A 17,709-nucleotide genomic window follows, 5' to 3' on the forward strand; every position below is an offset into this window, starting at 1 on the left:
AAAACACCTGGAAGGTCCATGTTTGCCCATGCCTGACCTATATACACGCATAGATGTGTAAGCGTGTAAGTGATTAAAAAGCAAACCATCTGCACTTCCCTATATTTTCTGCAAGCAGGGGGCATCCTTTTACTTTGCAGCTGCGTGTAATGGGACTTGAGGCAAACCAAGGGGCCCACTGCATTTCTGAACTGACTCCACTCAAGAAGACACTGTGGTTGGTTTGCAGTAACGTTCCAAATGCGCAGTTCTGAGCACGAACTAAAACGACCCAATACGTCGATCAGCAGGGAATTCTGGACTAACGTTAGAGGCCTTCGGTGTACATCTGCACTGCGGTGGCACGCTTCGACGCGGTGACTTGAACAACGACGACGCAGCCCAGCCTTCCATTCCCCACGCGGCGGGGCTCTGTATAGCCTCCCCACAGCTACCCGCTCCGCTCCCGCCCTTTTTTGTCCCTTCGCAGCCTCCGCCGTCTCACCTTTGGCATGCCAAGACAGTCGCTTTGGGCGGCCTCTACTTCCCTCTCGCGCGCGGTCTCTCGCTCTAGCCAATAGGAGCGCGGCGTCTGCACCCGGGTGGCCAATCGCAAGAGAGGCCGCCGGAGCCATTGTGCGCGTGCGGCGTCGTTGCCAGGAGAAGTGGGCGTGGTCGCCTCTGCGCTTGGTGGCTGTGAGAGGAGGGAAGATGGCGGAGGAGGAGAAGCTCCCCGCGGGCTGGGAGAAGCGCATGAGCCGCAGCTCCGGTACCGCCGCGGACTGGGAAGCGAGCGGGCGGGAGCGCGGGCGGGCGGGTACCTAGATGTGGGGGCGTTCCGGGCGGGTGTCTGTGCGTGAAGGCCCGGCCTTGGGAAGAAGGAAGGCCGGAAGGGAGCCACCTTCCCTGTGACTTGGAGTGAGGGGCCTGCGCTGAGGCCCTGTCCCCCCCGAGGGAGTGGCAAAGGGCGAGCGGGACTCCCTTTCCGGTCCCGAGTCAGTGAATTAAGACCACAGGGAATATGAAGAAGGGGGCTTTGTCTCTGCGGGAATGTAGAGGAGAGCTAAGATGGGGAAGGGAGGGCTGGTGGAAACTCCTACTATCTGTGGGCCCTTTCAGACAGGCTCTATATCCTCGGATCTGATCCCAGGTTTTCTGTTTATCCCAGATTATCTGGCAGTGTGGACTCATATAATCCAGTTTAAAGCAGAAAATCTGGGATCAGATCCTGGGATATAGGGTCTATCTGGAAGGGCCCTGTGGCTCCTCCTCAGAGATAAGCCAAGTCCCATAGCAAATAGTTTCTGGGGCCTCTTTCTCCCCGTGCTCATTTTTTATTTTCTTAGACAGGTTGAGTACCCCTTTTCGTGAATTTTGAAATATTCCAAATCCCAAAAACGTCCACGTTGGTGGCTGAGATAGTGACGCCATTTTCTTGCTGATGGTTCAGCAAACGCAAACTTTGTTACATGCACAAAATTATCAAAAAGAGCTCCAGACTATGTGCACAAGGTGTATATGTAACATATATGATTTTTGGATTTATTTATTTATTTACTGTATTTATATCTCGCCTTTCTCAACTCTGATGGGGACTCAAGTGGCTTACAAATAGGACACAATTCAATGCCTTAATAACAATATACAGTTAAAATAAACATTTAAATTAAAATTAAGATCAAAATGGAAATACATTAAAACATTTAAAAACATTACAGTCACTCTTAAAACCACACTATCCACAATCTTAATCCAGGCCATTCCGGTAGTAAATGCACTTAATTCCAATTCATCTATTGTGCTATACTTATTCTTCAAAGGCTTTAGCCCAGTGGTTTGCAACCTGGGGTCCCCAGATGTTTTTGGCCTACAACTCCCAGACATCGCAGCTGGTTTACCAGCTGTTAGGATTTCTGGGAGTTGAAGGCCAAAAACATCAGGGGACCCCAGGTTGAGAACCACTGTTTTAGCCCAAAGCCACATTTTCACTCTCTTTTGAAGGTCAGGAGGGAGGTGGCTGATCTAATATCACTGGGGAGGGAGTTCCACAGCAGAGAGGCTGCCACTGAGAAGGCCCTGTCTCTCATTCCCACCATTTGCGCCTGCGAAGGAAGTGAGACCAAGAGTAGGGCCTCCCCAGACAATCTTAATTTCCGAGATGGTTTAGACTTGAGTTCCGTCTCCATGACACCTCATTATCTATGTGCAAGTATTCCATTCTGAAATCCAAAATACTTTTTGTCCTCTTTGTAAGGCAATTTATATCTCTTGTCTTTTTTCTCTTCATTCCCTCCTGAATTGTGAAAGGCCAGGACTATGTACAACTCTCTGCACTCTCAACCTTTCCTAGCCCCTCTTTCTTTACCTACAGCTGTCCTTGCTGTCTTTGTGGACACTGTTTTCAAATAATAAAAGTGAAGTGATAATTAAGTGTTCTCCTTACTTTTATTTTTTATTGGTGTTTGCCTTGAATGAAGAGAAGAACTTCATGTCACCTGCCCATAAGGAGCCCCCTGCCCCCAAAGATCCAGGCCTTTCACAAAGGGCATTTTTAGATGTTGCTCTTATTAATAGCAGTCAGGGCCAGGGTTTTGTATGTAGATTTTAACTTTGTACTTTCTCTAAATCACTTAAATTTGTTTTTGAATGAAAGCTTTTGGGTTGATCTATGAACTAAATTTTTTACGAGAGCCCATTGGAGCTCATTAAGTTTTTCTTTATCCACGGGATTTGCTGGTGTTTTGGAATACAAATTCATTGTTACTGGCCAGACTGGTTATAGCTGCTGGGATTTTGAGTCCAACACATTTAAAGACTTCTGCATGCTAATGATGAACTTTTTTTTCTTTTTGAACAGTAATCACATGGGCAGGCCCATGCAGCTTATCAGTAGAATTTGATGGCAACATCTTCCCCACCAAGAAATTGATGCTTGATAGTGTGCTGCCTTTAAACACTCATGCTCTGGCTGGTCAATTATGACTGATAGTGGCTGATAAATCTCTCATCTATGAACTAGTTTAATTCTCCTTTAAAGCAATTGGGCAAAGACCATCACCATGTATTGTGAAAGTAAATTTCGTAAGTCAGAAGTGGCGAAGCTCACACCTGGAACCAGATAGAAATTTCTGTTTGTTTCCCCCCCTCAGATGACCATGTCTCCTCCTTTATTACATCATTTGCTGGGGTTTCTCATCATACCATCTTTTGCATTCTAAATGGTTAAAAGTGTCTTTCATAATTCTTTGATAAAATATGCTGATATTTTTGTTCCCATCCTTTGCATCCACCTATCACTAGAAACTCATTTTGCATATGAATTTGGACTTCAGGTCAGAAGAAGTTCCTAATATCTCCCTTTAATACGGTTTTGTATAATGTATTCACGTTTTAATCTGTAGCATGTATAAATCACTTGGTACACTCCGATGTTTTGACAAACAGAAAATGCATCTCAACACTTCTTCTGATTCACAGAAATCACAGAATTGGAAGAGACCACAGGGGTCATCCAGTCAAACTCCTTGTCCTGCAGAAAAAGCACAATCAGTTTACTTATATCCTACCTTTTCCCAAGATCAAGACTTATGCTTACACATTAAAAAGATTATAATGAAATACACAAAAAGTCAACATTAAGCTAAAGGGGATCAAGGTGGGGTAGTCATATAATTTTTTATCACCTCAAGCTTTCAAATTAATTTAATATGAGAGATCATGAATAACCAATTGACTTAATGACTAAATAGATGAATTTGACTCCTTTCTAGCTTTGTTAAATTTTGACATATTTACTTTTGAGTTGTTAATTTGCAATTTAAAATTAGAATATCATCACTTGTTATAGCTATTTAATTTAATCCTTTAGATCCACTCTCACGGAAAATGTATTTTAGGCATATGTAACTGCGGTGGAAAAAAATTGAAAGAAAAATTATATTTCTCTACCCTTCCTATCACCTAGCAGTACTTTCACTCTTGTCATTCATAATAATAGTAATTTTTTATTTGTATCCCGCTTTTCTCCCTAAACGGGACCCAAAGCATCTCACAACATTATAAAAACAATACAAATACCATACATATATATAAAACAATCAATAAAACCAAATTTACAATGAGAAATAAAGTATTTTAAAACATTTATTTTAAAATTAAAAGTTCTCGCAATAATTACAATTATTGTGGGAACTCAACAAAACAGATGGTGAACTTAGCACAACTCACTAAGAGTTAGCCTTGTTTCACTTCACTTGTTTACCCATCTTTCTGGTTGTTTTTCTGAGTATGATTAAGATATATGATTTAGATATTGATTATCTTTATATGTTACTATTATATTTATCAATGGTAAATGGTGTCATAGGACAGTTGTTATAAAATGAAACCCACACTGACCAGAAAGAGGGAAGTATTCTCAGTGCAATCAACCCTAAGAATTGCAGAAGCACCAAAGGAATCATGAGAAAATAAAGTGTTTCATATGAGAACCATCTAGAAAATGTCAGACTGCGCATGTATGTGGTATATACAGGAAAGGGGAGGGAAGAAAGAACACAGATAAACCTGGAACGGGCTGCGTAGCAAAGCTGCCTGTTCAAAACGCTAGCAAGAGGCATACTTTGCAAGGACAAAATTTGTGCTGTACAATGGAGGAGGATAAAGAAAAAGGTAGGAACAGGTGAAAGAAAGCGACTAAATGGAGGGAAAAAGATGAGATGAGATATGGAGGGGAGGAATTGGAGGGTTTGTAAAACAGAAAACACCAAAAAGGAGGATCCCACCCCTGAATGATCAGTTGAAGACTGAGAGTGTTAAGTAGCCTCTATCAGCTGAAAAAGAGATAACTGAAAAGAGAGGTGAGGGTGGAACATGGTATCCCAGAGAAGGCCATAGATGGATAGAACTCTGAACAAGGACACTTCATTCTGCAACAACTTGCATGTCCCACATTCAGTAGCTGTCACATATTGTTTGTTTCTGTGTACCACTGTTTCCATTTTATTTTTTTAATTTGATATGGCTTGTACTTTTGTTTTGCTCTTCTTTGGGCTAGACTTCCACTTTTTGCTGGAAACGTTTTTGTTTCTTTTGACTTTCCTCACAGCTTGCTAACCACTAACATCCTCTCAAATTTGTTGGTATCTTTCCTAATCTGTGTTGGCTATCTTATCTACAATTGTATTATTATGTTTAACTCTGTGTATCCTGAAGAGCAAATCTCTTCCTAACCCAGTCTCTTTCAATTTTCCTTTAGCTTTATATCCCTTATTTTATAGGTTATCACTTGTGAGATTTAAATGTAACAATTTTGGACTTTTTCAGGAACTTTCCACTTCCTGAATTTCATTGTATGGTGGTCGTTGTTTTCCGGCAGTTCAAAATCACTTACGTTCTGTACTATACACAGTAATATTTATATTAAATGTTGCCTTCCCTGCTGTTGGTTTATTTTCTAATTTAAAACTCAGTGTCTTTTAACATATCCAGAAATACTGTCTCTTTGCTGAGCAGTCATTTGAATTATAGACGAAACCAGGTCCTAGTATAATAAATATCTGACTGATTGTTTGCCTGTTCAAGGTGATCTTTAGTTTTGGCTAAATCAGGGAATATACTAGTTATGTCTGGCATCTTCCTCTTCTATGGATAATCTTCACACTGACCCTCTTCCATCTGGCATTTAGGGAATGATGAGAGGCAGATTGCTGGGGATGTTGTGAGTGGGATTAGGGGTGGGGATGTGTAGTTTTTAAATGTAGTTTTAATTTTATTTTTCTATATGTTCCATGGAACAAAAGATGAAATTATTTTTAAAACATTTTATACTCATATTTGCGTGCATTGGCTCTGTTTTTAGTTGTTTTGTGTCATGTTTGCTGTTATCTGCCTTAAAATCCTATATTGGGGGACAGGCAGGATGAAAATAAAGTTTATAAATAGTAAGTAAATATATGAAGAAGTTTCCTTTCAGGTTTTTGGCTCCATTTGCCCCATGTATAGTATTGCTACTATCACACATAGTATGCCCTTTCCTGTTTTATTTGCTCCATATATCTGGGTATAGATGTATGCCATACATTCTCATTGTTCCATAAGGTTTCTGATAAACCTTATTGTGTGCATTCTTTCAGAAATATCAAACAATTTTAGTTGAATCACTGGGCACTAGTTTTATATCATATGGCAATAAGTGGCAACATTATTCAAACAAAATGTCATCCCAATAACTCTGTCAAAAGGTGGTAAAAATGATTCAGGGATCTCTCTTCCCGTGACCTTACCTCCATGGTTACTGGCATATGTGGAAACGTATATATAGGTTTGGATGCAATCAGTGGGGTTGGTTAGTCTGATGATTTGACAGTGTTTTCAGATGATTTTCTAAGTGCAGTTGTTGGAATGCAATTCCTAGTATTGCTGATGATAGACTCTGTTGGCTAGGGCTCATGGCAGTGGTACTTCATTGACATCTGGAGCGTCATATGTCCCATCTCCTATTAGTGGGAGAGTAGGATAGAAAATGACATGGAAAGGGTGTTTTGTGATGAGAAATGGATTTAACTTTGGGAATGTTTCTTTTCCTAGGGGAATGTTACATTTTTAGAGTTTGTCTAATTATGGAGATATCTTGTCTTACTGCTGTTTTTTGTAGTGAGTCTTTCTGTTTGATCACTGGCTCTTCTGTCTTTTCTTGCACCATTTGTGGAAGGGTTTTGCTGAAGGGCTGACTAACTCATAAGGAATGTTGTGTTTAGTATTCAGTTATAACAAAAATAAAATGTTCTCATAATTAAATTGTACAGTTTCTGTTACCCAAAGGTGACAGCCTTAGTAATATTCGCAAAATAATTTACCATCGGATGCAGTTTCCTTGACTTCAAGGCTAGTTTGTCTTTTTTGGGATAACCTCATTGAGATTATGTTAAAATAAATGCAAATAATTTCATAAATTGCTTTGGTTTGATTTGGGGATAGATTTGTATTTCTGGATAGTGGTGCCTTTCATTTATGGGTTTTTTTGTGTGCTTTAAAAGTTGTTGTGGTAATCAACCATTGGATATTTACGGCTCTGTATCTCATTCTCAACATGTGGCAGCTATGTTTTCCCATAGTCCAAATGAATCTCGCACTGTCTGCATGTTGTGGCTTTGTTTTCTTTTTTTTTAAGGGAACCCATTGTCTAATTGCAAGGTATTATCAAGTGATGTGGTACAAGTCAAATGGCATTCTTAATTAAGCTATAGCTGTTCTATCCTGCCATTCTGAAATTTCACTTACCTTTTTGTAGTTAATGAGGGGTTTTGTCTCAGCTGGTGATGAAAATATTAAGGCATTCATTGGTGATATGTGGGTCTTGAATGTTAAATGTGACTACACATTCTTGATCATTTCAATCTAATTGGCAATCTGATATGCTTCCAGTATCCCAGACAATTCTTATTATTTACATTATTTAGAATTCTTTATTATTTATCAATTGCTTGCAAAGCAGTTTGGTTGGGAAGGACCTAGTACCTAACAGACTTTTTGATTTAGTCTTGAGCTTTCTGTGTAGTGTCTTTAAATCAGCTTCTGACTTTCATTAGACTTGTTAGGATATGTTGCAGAAACCCACAGCTGTGTTTTGAGGACTCCTAATGTATAGCCCACCCCTCAGTTGTCAAATTATCACTACAATCATGAATTTGATGGACTGGTTATAGATTACAGTATTACTTCACTCAGTATTGAAAAGACCTGGACACATATTTACAGGTACAGGTATAGGTTGAATATCCCGTATTAGAAATGCTTGGGACCAGAACTGTTTTGGATTTCAGAATATGTGTATTTGCATATATATATAATGTTTTGTCTAGAAGATGGGACCTGAGTCTAAACACGAAATCCATTGAGATTTCAGATATACTTTTTGCACATAGCATGAAGATAATTTTATGCAGAACTAGAGTGTATAATTGATGTTTCCCAGTTAAATTTATTAGAAATACTCATTATTAGTTTTACAATTTTAAGGATAGTTGAATTAGAGAGGTGAGGAAAAAATATCATCAATTTATTATTTTAAAAATATTTTATACTTCTGTAATTTTTCATTGTTCGTGAAAACTTCTGGAACATTAAACATGGACACAGCAAGCACTTGTTTCACTGGGCCACTGCTTTATTGATTGTAGTACAGAATGTAGGAAGGGAAGATTTGGGGGGTATTCCTTGGCTTCAATTGGGATTGATGCCAGGCTCCCTCTTCCTCCATTCTTGTGCTGGACTGTCAGAGTAAACTTCTTACGGTATCTCACAATGCCTGCCAGCCTACCATCATGAGATTTTGGGGGTACTGGAAATTTGAGATATCACGGGAGCCCACTAGAAGCTTTATTTTTATGAGAAGGCTTATTATCTCTTGCCTGACTAAATTTTTGATGGGGTCCCTGCAGCCTGAAAGAGATGAATTTTGTACTTTAGATCCCACCAGCATTTCAATTTTAACAATGTAGGGCATATGTACCAAATTTGATCCAGATCACCAAGCCGTATAGAAGTGTTTGAGGCATATGAATACACATTAATATTTATAGAGGTATAACTATATACCTCTATAAATGGTGCTCCATGCAGTCATGCTGGCCACATGACCTTGGAGGCGTCTACGGATAACATCGTCTCTTTGGCTTAGAAATGGAGATGAGCACCAACCCCCAGAGTTGACTTAACTAGACTTAATGTCAAGGTGAAACCTTTATCTATAGCTATAGATATTTTGAATATTTTTGTGTATGAGCAAAAGTTTGGTTATGGCGAACCATCTGGAACAAAATTGTCCCTATCTCAGCCACGCATGTGGACAGTTTGAATTTTGGAATTCTAGATAAGTGATGCTCAACCTGTATCTGTATACTTCCAGGCCATGGGCTGTATGTAGTGCTGCAGGAGACTTGTGTGACTCTTAGACCTTCATCCCTCCAGCTGCTTTTTCAGCCCTCACCTTCACTTTTAGCTGAAAAATCATTCTTCAGTGATGTTTTTTAAAAAATTCAAAATGAAACTGTAGAGAAAGAGTTACAACCACAAAAATGCCCTGTCCAGCAACCAGGAGTGAAAGAATATCATATTTGTTTGCTTAAAATTATTGCCATAGTGGTGTCGTGTAGCCCTCTGAGGTCTTCAAGGAACAGAAAATGACCCTCCTTACTTTAGAACATGTCCACATCTACTCTTCAGTTTGAAATTGCTATTTACTACAAGCTGGCAGGCAACATGACCAACCCAAACGACAACTAGGCATTTAAGGAGAAACTGATTTCCTATTAGCAGCTGGGACCATGTTTTTGTTATTATTTTTTAAAGACCTCTGTTATGCGGTATCTAAAGGGAGAAATGCCTCCCAGTTCTCTTCTAGGTTACACATGCTTCCTTACCTGAAGACAGTTCCGGTTTGCTAAGTTGCAGTTATCTTGGTGTAGATGAAAGTTAGAGTCATTAAGAAACTGAGTAGTTCCTGAGATAGTACTTGAGACAAAAAATATTGTTAAAGCAGCATATTTATGCTGCCTCAGGAACAGAAAGTGCCTAAGGAAAGATGGGAATAGATACGGAAACTGGAGTGAATGAGGTCCTGGATTAGCAATGAAGCATAGGTGACCAAGCACTCTATTGAATTAGCATGGTACTGCAGATAAAACATCTATTGGCATAACAAGATAGGGCCCATATTAAAGCTTTTCAAACTGAAGCGGAAGAGCAGATGTAACTGGGAATTCATTATGTCTGAGTTTGTCTGGAGCTTTGAAAAGGAAATCTAAAGTTAGTAATAGTAAAGTACTTTGAATTCTAGGCAGTGAGTTGAAAGTTGAAGGTACTCAGGTGCTTTTGAGCTTTTTGACTTTCAGTTGTGATTCTCAACCTTTTTACTGCAGTGTGCTTGAAAAGCAGTATCTGTCCTTGCCATGTCCAGGCTTTTCATCCTCTCTTTATATGGATTTATTTTGACTTAATCTCTTTGGGTAAAGAGACAAGGTGTTTTTCTCTGCTCAATATCAGAAAAATCAACTATCTTTTATCTTCAGAGCAAACCTAAAATAGTATTTTTGGAGAGGTATGTACTGGAAGAAAGGGTGCAGTCATGTGGCTCTGACAAACTGCAGCTGTACATACTCCTTTCTCAATAGCCTTCTCCAGGATTATTGCAGTGGGCATATCTCCTGCTTGATGGTATATAGATTAATTATGTTATGTGCAGGAGGAGGATTGCTGACATCCTGCACATAAGTAAAGTGGACCTAAAACTGCTTTCTTGGCCATCTAACTCTAATATCCTTTTCATTAGGGCTCTTCATCACTATGTGGTTGCTCCAAAGCAACTGAAAAATCAAATGTGGGTAGCTTTGTTTGTAGCAGCTGCTATCAAGTGGTAATTTGAGCAAACTCAGGGATTTTCAGACCTCAAGAGGTAGTTATACTAGAAATGAAAGTGTTTAAGTATTGAAAGTGTCTGTGTGTTTTGTGCTCTAGTAAATGGGCAGAGGAAGAATCTATGTGTTTACAGAAGACACACAAGCTTTGATATTATTTCTCTTCTTAAAGGAATTGCTTTCAGGCTCTGAGGCACTTTTAGATTTTGAACTGATGTTGCAGTTCTTCCACTTGCCAAATCTGACATCTTACAGACTTTCTCAGATAAATAAGAGGTTAGAAGGATACCTCTAACCATTGGCTTGTGGGGAGTAGGCCTTGACTAAGAAGATAAGTCCTGTTTTTATAAATATTTGCTCTGATTAAACATGCAGAGACAGGCATTCATTGCTCTAGTCCAGTGTTTTTCATACTTTCTGTCCTGAAGGGATCATTTGCAGTGATTTGTCTGCAACAGAATCTCTGCATTGCAGAGATTTCTACGATGAATTGTGATGTTCTCTGATGTTCTCAGTTCACATGGGATACCAACCAAGCAGTTTGTCATAATTGTTGCTCTGTCTGAACAGAGAATGTTTGTTTGCACCAGATTTTCCAAGTTGTGATGTGTATATACATATTTGTTATGCATCACTTTACATGTTACAATGGCTGTGAAAAGACTGCAACAGATAAAAGGTCACAAATTGTCATGGTATCTATGTCATTGGATTAAAACCTCTTTCTGAGAAAATTGTCTGTTGGTTGTCGTGCACCAATCCCCACATATAAACAAGTTCACATACCGATGTCTTCCAAGCAAACCAAAGCCAACAAAAGGCACTCCCTTTGGAAGGTAATCATACTTGTCCATGAGTGATTCCCTGTGATACTGATTTTTAGCACACTAAATGCTAAATTAAAATCTAGGTGTGCAACCTAGTAAAGTGCATGACACTCTAGAGCAGTGGTTCTCAACCTGGGGTCCCCAGATGTTTTTGGCCTTCAACTCCCAGAAATCCTACAGCTGGTAAACTGGCTGGGATTTCCGGGAGTTGTAGGCCAAAAACATCTGGGGACCTCAGGTTGAGAATCACTGCCCCAAAGGCCATCAGTAGACTTGGGTGATATAGCTTAAACCTAGGTCTACACATGGTCACATTGGGGCCGGGCTGTGGCGCAGCTGTTGAGCAGCTGCCTTAAATCACTCTGACCATGAGGTCACGAGTTTGAGGCCAGCCCGTGGCGGGGTGAGCACCCGTCAATTAAAAATAAAAAATAGCCCCTGCTCGTTGCTGACCTAGCAACCCGAAAGATAGTTGCATCTATCAAGTAGGAGATAAGGTACCACTTATAAAGTGGGGAGGCAAGATTAACTAATTTACGACCTGGAATGAGGAAGTGCCGTCAGTGTGGATGATGAAGCAGTTGCTCCCCCCTGTGGCCAGAATCGAACATCCCCTCAGAAGAAGGTTAACTTGCCTCTGCGTGTGTGTCTCAGTCTCTGTTTGATGTGTTTATGGGCATTGAATGTTTGCCCTATGTGTGTTATAATGTGATCCGCCCTGAGTCCCCTTCGGGGTGAGAAGGGCGGAATATAAATACTGTAAATAAATAAATAGGCAAAGATAATCAGCAGGAATACTTCACTTAACAGAACCAAAACCCTGCCCCTTCAAAGTTTGGTAGTTACTGGCAGAACTATTATTTATGAAAGGATGGTGTTCACATAGTTTGTTCTGTTCTGATAATTTGAGAACAGGGAACAGTGCAAAGCTTGAGGTCTTAGAGAGCATAATCTACTTTCATGTTCTGTGGTGGGGTTTCCTTTTCAAAATAATATAGAACAGTGGTTCTCAACCTGTAGGTCCCTAGATGTTGTGGCCTTCAACTCCCAGAAATCCTTACAACTGGTAGACTGGCTGGGATTTCTGGAAGTTGTAGGCCAAACGCCCGGGGACCCACAGATTGAGAACCACTGATATAGAACCTGTAACTAGTCCAAAATGTGGCAGCTGGCTGTTAGTCAGTGCTAGCATGTGGAGCACAAACTTCATATTGCAAGAACCTTGTTGTCTGCCACTTTATTTCCAGAATAAATTTATGGTATTGTGTTTGGCTTTAAAAATGGCGTAAGTATCATATAGCCATGGCTTTATATTTGATGGTTTCACTTCTTCCAGAGTTACTTCTCCATACACAAAGACTTAGTAATGAGACCACTTTTTCTTGTACCTTCTCTTGGTACCATATGGTCTAATGACCTTGCAGGGATAGAGGAAGACTTGCCAGTGAAGCTGATCATGCTATTTTATTTTGTCACAGGCATACTCACCTTACATATTCAGTAACATAAGGTAGCTACAATAAAAAACAAGATCCATATATGCAGCAGTATTTTTTTGACCAGCCACAAAGCATAAAATACAGCATGCAAATTTTGGAAGATTCTCTGATTTCTTCAACAGGAAAATATGTTAAAAATCAAATAGGATAAAAATGATGGTAATGCTAGAGACACAGGTCTACCTTCTGCTTGAAATATTCTCAGTTAAGTTGGTATTGAGAGATCTCAATGCAGCCAGAGGACATTCCCCTTATTAGCCACATGAGGAATTATTACTATTATTCTTATTATATTTATATTTATTTATACCCTGCTTTGTATCTCCTGCAGAAGACTCAAAGCAGCTTGCCATAAAAGCATTAGCATACAATTTAAAACATATAAATAAGTAAACAGTAAAGCAGAATTAAATATAAACAGTATTTTATAATTCACAGTTAAAAACCATATCACCCCCTGAATTGATCTTTAAAACCTAGAGCAATAAAAAACAGGAAATAACATTTCAACTCCCATTAGGAACAGAACAGAGACTTGTGTTGTGATCCAGATGTCCCTGTTCTGTGCAAAGCTAGCTGTTTCTTTCTTGGGTAGAGAAATTTGAATTTTTCAAGGAGTCTCTACTATTAAATTTGAGAAAATGTTTTAAGCGCTGCATAGATATAACAGGGAGGAGGGAGCAAGCTTGTTTTCAGCTGCCCCGGAGATTGGGACACAGAACAATGACTTTAAACTACAGGAAAGGAGATTCCACATGAACATTAGGAAGAACCTTCTCACTGTGAGAGGTGTTCAGCAATGGAACTCTCTGCTTTGGAGTGTGGTGAAGGCTGCTCCTTTGGAGGCTTTTAAGCAGAGGCTGGATGGCCATCTGTCGGGGGTGATTTGAATGTGATTTGCCTGCTTCTTGTCAGGAGGCTGGACTGGATGGCCCGTGAGGTCTCTTCCATGATTCTAACATGTCAAATTCTAGCCCACATAAAGGATTTTACTTCTGTTGAAGATATAATACCTCAAGAGTTAAGTTACATCATAGTCCTTTGGTTTCCCCTTTTTGGAATTTTTCTGCAAATGTATTTTGAAATCCCAGAAAAAATATTAATAGGCAACTGTGTTTGTCATGCAGCAATATGCAATAAAATCCAAACTAAAAGCAGCAATTTTGGAGCCAGCTCCAAAGCACGGTCTTGAGGTTCATGTCCTTGGCATTGTTGGAAGAGAGGAGATTTGAAGGAAGGAAAACTTAAGATTGGCTGTGAAGAAAGGGAGAGTGGGTTAAATGTTGAAAAGATACTTTGAAGCTAGAATAACATTTGCAGGAAGTCACAGATGATACATTTTGGTAAGAAGCAGAACTCTTGAGGGATCTCTTTTACCCGACAACTAAAATCTTCTCTTTTTATTTGCAGGTCGTGTGTATTATTTCAATCACATTACAAATGCCAGCCAATGGGAGCGCCCCACTGGGAACAGCAAGAATGGGCAAGGGGAACCTACGAAAGTGCGATGCTCACACCTCTTGGTGAAACATAACCAATCTAGGAGGCCCTCATCATGGAGGGAGGATAAGATCACCCGAAGCAAGGAGGAGGCCTTGGAGCTAATTAATGGCAAGTAAAAGCAAAGGAAAGAGAACTTGATACACAGTTCCTCTGCTTTCCATTCCAGGGAAGCTCACACTCTATGCAATGGTTTCCTTTTGTATTTCTGGGGGAACCCAGCAGCCAGTAGATAAGTGGGACTTGCTGCCTCACATTTCATCTCTCTTTTGTCTGCGTATTTCCAGTTACCTAGAGCCATCTCCCCCCCCCCCCCCCCCCCAGAAATCAAGCATGCATAGTGCAATGCAGATTCCAGTGTGTTACCAGAAGCTCAGATTATTTAGAATCTTGTGTTCTTCTGTTTAAACATCTCTGGAGCTTAGGATTGTTGAGATGTGTTTGGAAATGAGTGATGTCTGTAAAGGTGTGTCCTTTTCAAGGTCTCCAAGGCTATTTGCCCATTCTTCACTTCCCCTGTTCATGCCTGGACTATAATGACTTTCCCATCTCTCCTATTTCCTTGTAAATAATGTTGAATGTTAACTCAAAAATCCATTGTTCTGTATCCTGATTTAAATTTTGCAAAGCCAGTATGGTAGCGTACCATGTAAAGTCGAGCACTAGATGTGCTTTTTATCCGAAACATAAACAGCATGACCTATGGCAGTGACTATTGTCCTCCAGATGTTTTGGACTTCCAAGTCCCCCCAGCCTCAGTCCCTTTGGCCAATGGTCAGTTTATGGAAGCGGAAGTCCAAAACACCTGCAGAACCAGAACTTGGGAATTACTGACCCAGGAGACTGACATTACATCAGTTATGTTGTAAGGCCTATTTCACATATGCATCAGATGAAGTGATGAAATCTATTCCAGTACAATATGTCAAACTGAAAATCTAAAATATTTCAAAAGCCAAGTTCCCTTCTGCTCTCCAAATGAAAGTATTGAGGCATACTCTTCTGCATTAAAAGGTAACATATTGGAGGGTGAACCAAGTCGAATGCGCTTTTCCATAGCAATCCATGTCCAGAACGTTGTTTGCAGGAATTTTCAATCAGTGCAGCCTCCATCTGAGATGAAGTGTCACTGTTCAGGTGTTATTGATCATTTTATCCGCTGTTGATGTGATCTGTTCTTAAAAACATTTGCCTAAGATGTCCAAATAATAAAGAAGTCTTTCTTGAATGGGAATTACCTGTTAGAAAATGCTGTCCTGCTCACCTGGCATGTACCACATAGTAAAACATGTTCTCACCTCTTGTTTCACACACACAGAAAATTTAAAACTTCAGCCATTCATTCACATCAGTTGAATTTACTCCCTCTAGTGCTGTAGTCAGAGTATTACAGTGTGGTTGGGATCAAGTAAAATAGGTCAGACAGCTCATATTGACAACCCTGTTCTAGAATGCGTATGATGTCACAAAAGGACATCTGTTGCCAAGGATGCCAGCTCTCTTTTCTAGGCTTCAGTTCAACAAACAAATGGGGAGAACCCAAAGCATGCTAGTATCATGAATGGCCTTGAGTTGAAGTTTTTCAGAGTGATCTCTTATGTAGCACACCCATTTTGGAGGAAATCTCAAATCTCTGCTGAATTATTTGGCTACTGAAGTATCAGTTGCTACAACTTCCAGATTGTTTCTGTCATCTCATATTCACCATTAGCAGTTTATTTTGTAATGCAACCCTAGGGGCATGCTTTGTATTTTCTTTGTAAAAATGTTTGTTTTTATACTGAAAATAAAATTTGTATTTTAAGCCAAAACCAATTCTTGTTAACACATTTTCCTTTATGTTGAATATTTATTTTGTGGTTGGAGGGAGACAAGAGGGCATCATAACTGATTGAATAAATTGCCACTGGCCTGGGATATCTGTGAGATACATGTGATCTGTTGCCATGCATGCGTACTCAACCATTCTCAGCTTCAGATCTCTGATTAAGCTCATTAAACATTATAAATGTGTTCTGGAAACACTAAACTCCTGACCTCTAGTCAACAGGGCTAAAGTTCATCCAATGTGCTGGAAAAATCCACATTGTCAGTATTAGGAAATAGAAAAATATTAGTGCCCAGGAATCCAATTTTTGGCTTCTTAGCGCCTGTGTTTTTGTAGCATACATGATAACTTCTCTTAGAAAGAGGACAAATACATTCTTTATAGCTTGATAGTGTAAGAGGTGAATGGAAAATGCAGGTGACTTCTATAAAAGAGAATAGTGTATTTATAACCATCTTAGAATGCTCAGTAAGTTCAGATTCTTTCTGTGAGCCTCAGTCATAGCGACAATGGTATTTTGTTCTCTTTGAGGCGAAAGGCTTGAGTTTCTTTAACCTAGGCCTTTCCAGCATGATCTCTAGAAGCAGTGGGATCTTCACATGATCTTTGAATCGATCCCATGACTTGCATGCAAGAAAGCACCTTGCCAAGGGACAGGCACTTTGATATGATCATCTCTCCAGTTTATCATGTTATGGGACAACATAATTGGCTTGATCGAGTTTAGAGGGAAAAATGTGTCTTGCATGGAATATCTTGCATTTTTGGTGTTATCAGATGATGGAGAGTTTTCTTATTTTGGAATCAGAGCTTATGGGTCAGCGAAGGAATGAAGCTGCTTGCCATTGGAGTTAGGGCTCTCTTTCTCTCCCTGTTGCTAATCTAGTGACAAATGCAAATTATCCTATGTGCCTTGGGTTCTTCCTATGTTGCATCAAATTTTCTTCTCCCCAATATTATAAGTCAGTATCTCCTTTTAAGTGAAGAGATATCACCACCAGTCTTTATTTAAACTGGGTAATTGACTGCGTTGCTGTGAGTTTTTTTGGGCTGTATGGCCAAGTTCCAGTAGCAGTTTTTCCTGACGTTTCGCCTGCATCTGTGGCAAGCTTCCTCCGGGTTTGTTCAGAGGTCTGTTGGAACTGAGGCAGTTGGAGTGTGCATATATCTGTGGAATATCCATAGTGGAAAAGAACCCTGTCTTATTTGAGAACACAGAAATGCTAGACCATGTTAGTCAAGCTTGCCAATTCCAACATTCACACTTACTTCAAACAGACAAGAGTTCTTTCCCACCCTGGATATTCCACAGATATATATACACTCCAACTGCCTCATTTCCAACAGACCTCTGAACAAACCACTGCGGAAGCTTGCCACAGATATAGGCAAAACATCAGGAAAAAATGCTACTGGAACATGGCCATACAGCTCGAAAAACTCACAGTAACCCAGTGATTCAGGCTATGAAAGCCTTCAACAACAGAATGGATAATGACTGTCTGCATTAGGTCTTTACTCCATTGGATTCTTTTCAGATAAACATCTTCTTGAGAAGTTTTCGTTCACATGTTTTTTTAAAAATGAACAAACCTATTTTATTTATTAATCTTACTATACAGAAGTGATTACAAAATTTTGGCATTGGGCAGATGTTTCAG

General features: G+C 39.8%; 1 protein-coding gene across 2 annotated transcripts in view; it reads left to right on the forward strand.

Annotated features, from left to right (window-relative positions):
* The first annotated feature begins 595 nt into the window (after window positions 1–595).
* pin1 (peptidylprolyl cis/trans isomerase, NIMA-interacting 1) overlaps window positions 596–17,709 on the forward strand; it is a 46,622-nt gene continuing 29,508 nt past the window's right edge. The window contains exons 1-2 of one of the 2 annotated variants that reach the window (XM_062971050.1): window positions 596–748; window positions 14,131–14,331. In XM_062971050.1, coding sequence (XP_062827120.1) covers window positions 691–748; window positions 14,131–14,331 — 259 coding nt within the window. In that variant the 5' untranslated portion in view covers window positions 596–690. Of the gene's footprint in view, window positions 749–4,540; window positions 4,651–14,130; window positions 14,332–17,709 lie in introns of those variants that run through there. The other variant, XM_062971051.1, reaches the window with a different exon arrangement.

Source organism: Anolis carolinensis, chromosome 2 (genome assembly GCF_035594765.1).
Source record: "Anolis carolinensis isolate JA03-04 chromosome 2, rAnoCar3.1.pri, whole genome shotgun sequence".
NCBI lineage: Eukaryota > Metazoa > Chordata > Lepidosauria > Squamata > Dactyloidae > Anolis > Anolis carolinensis.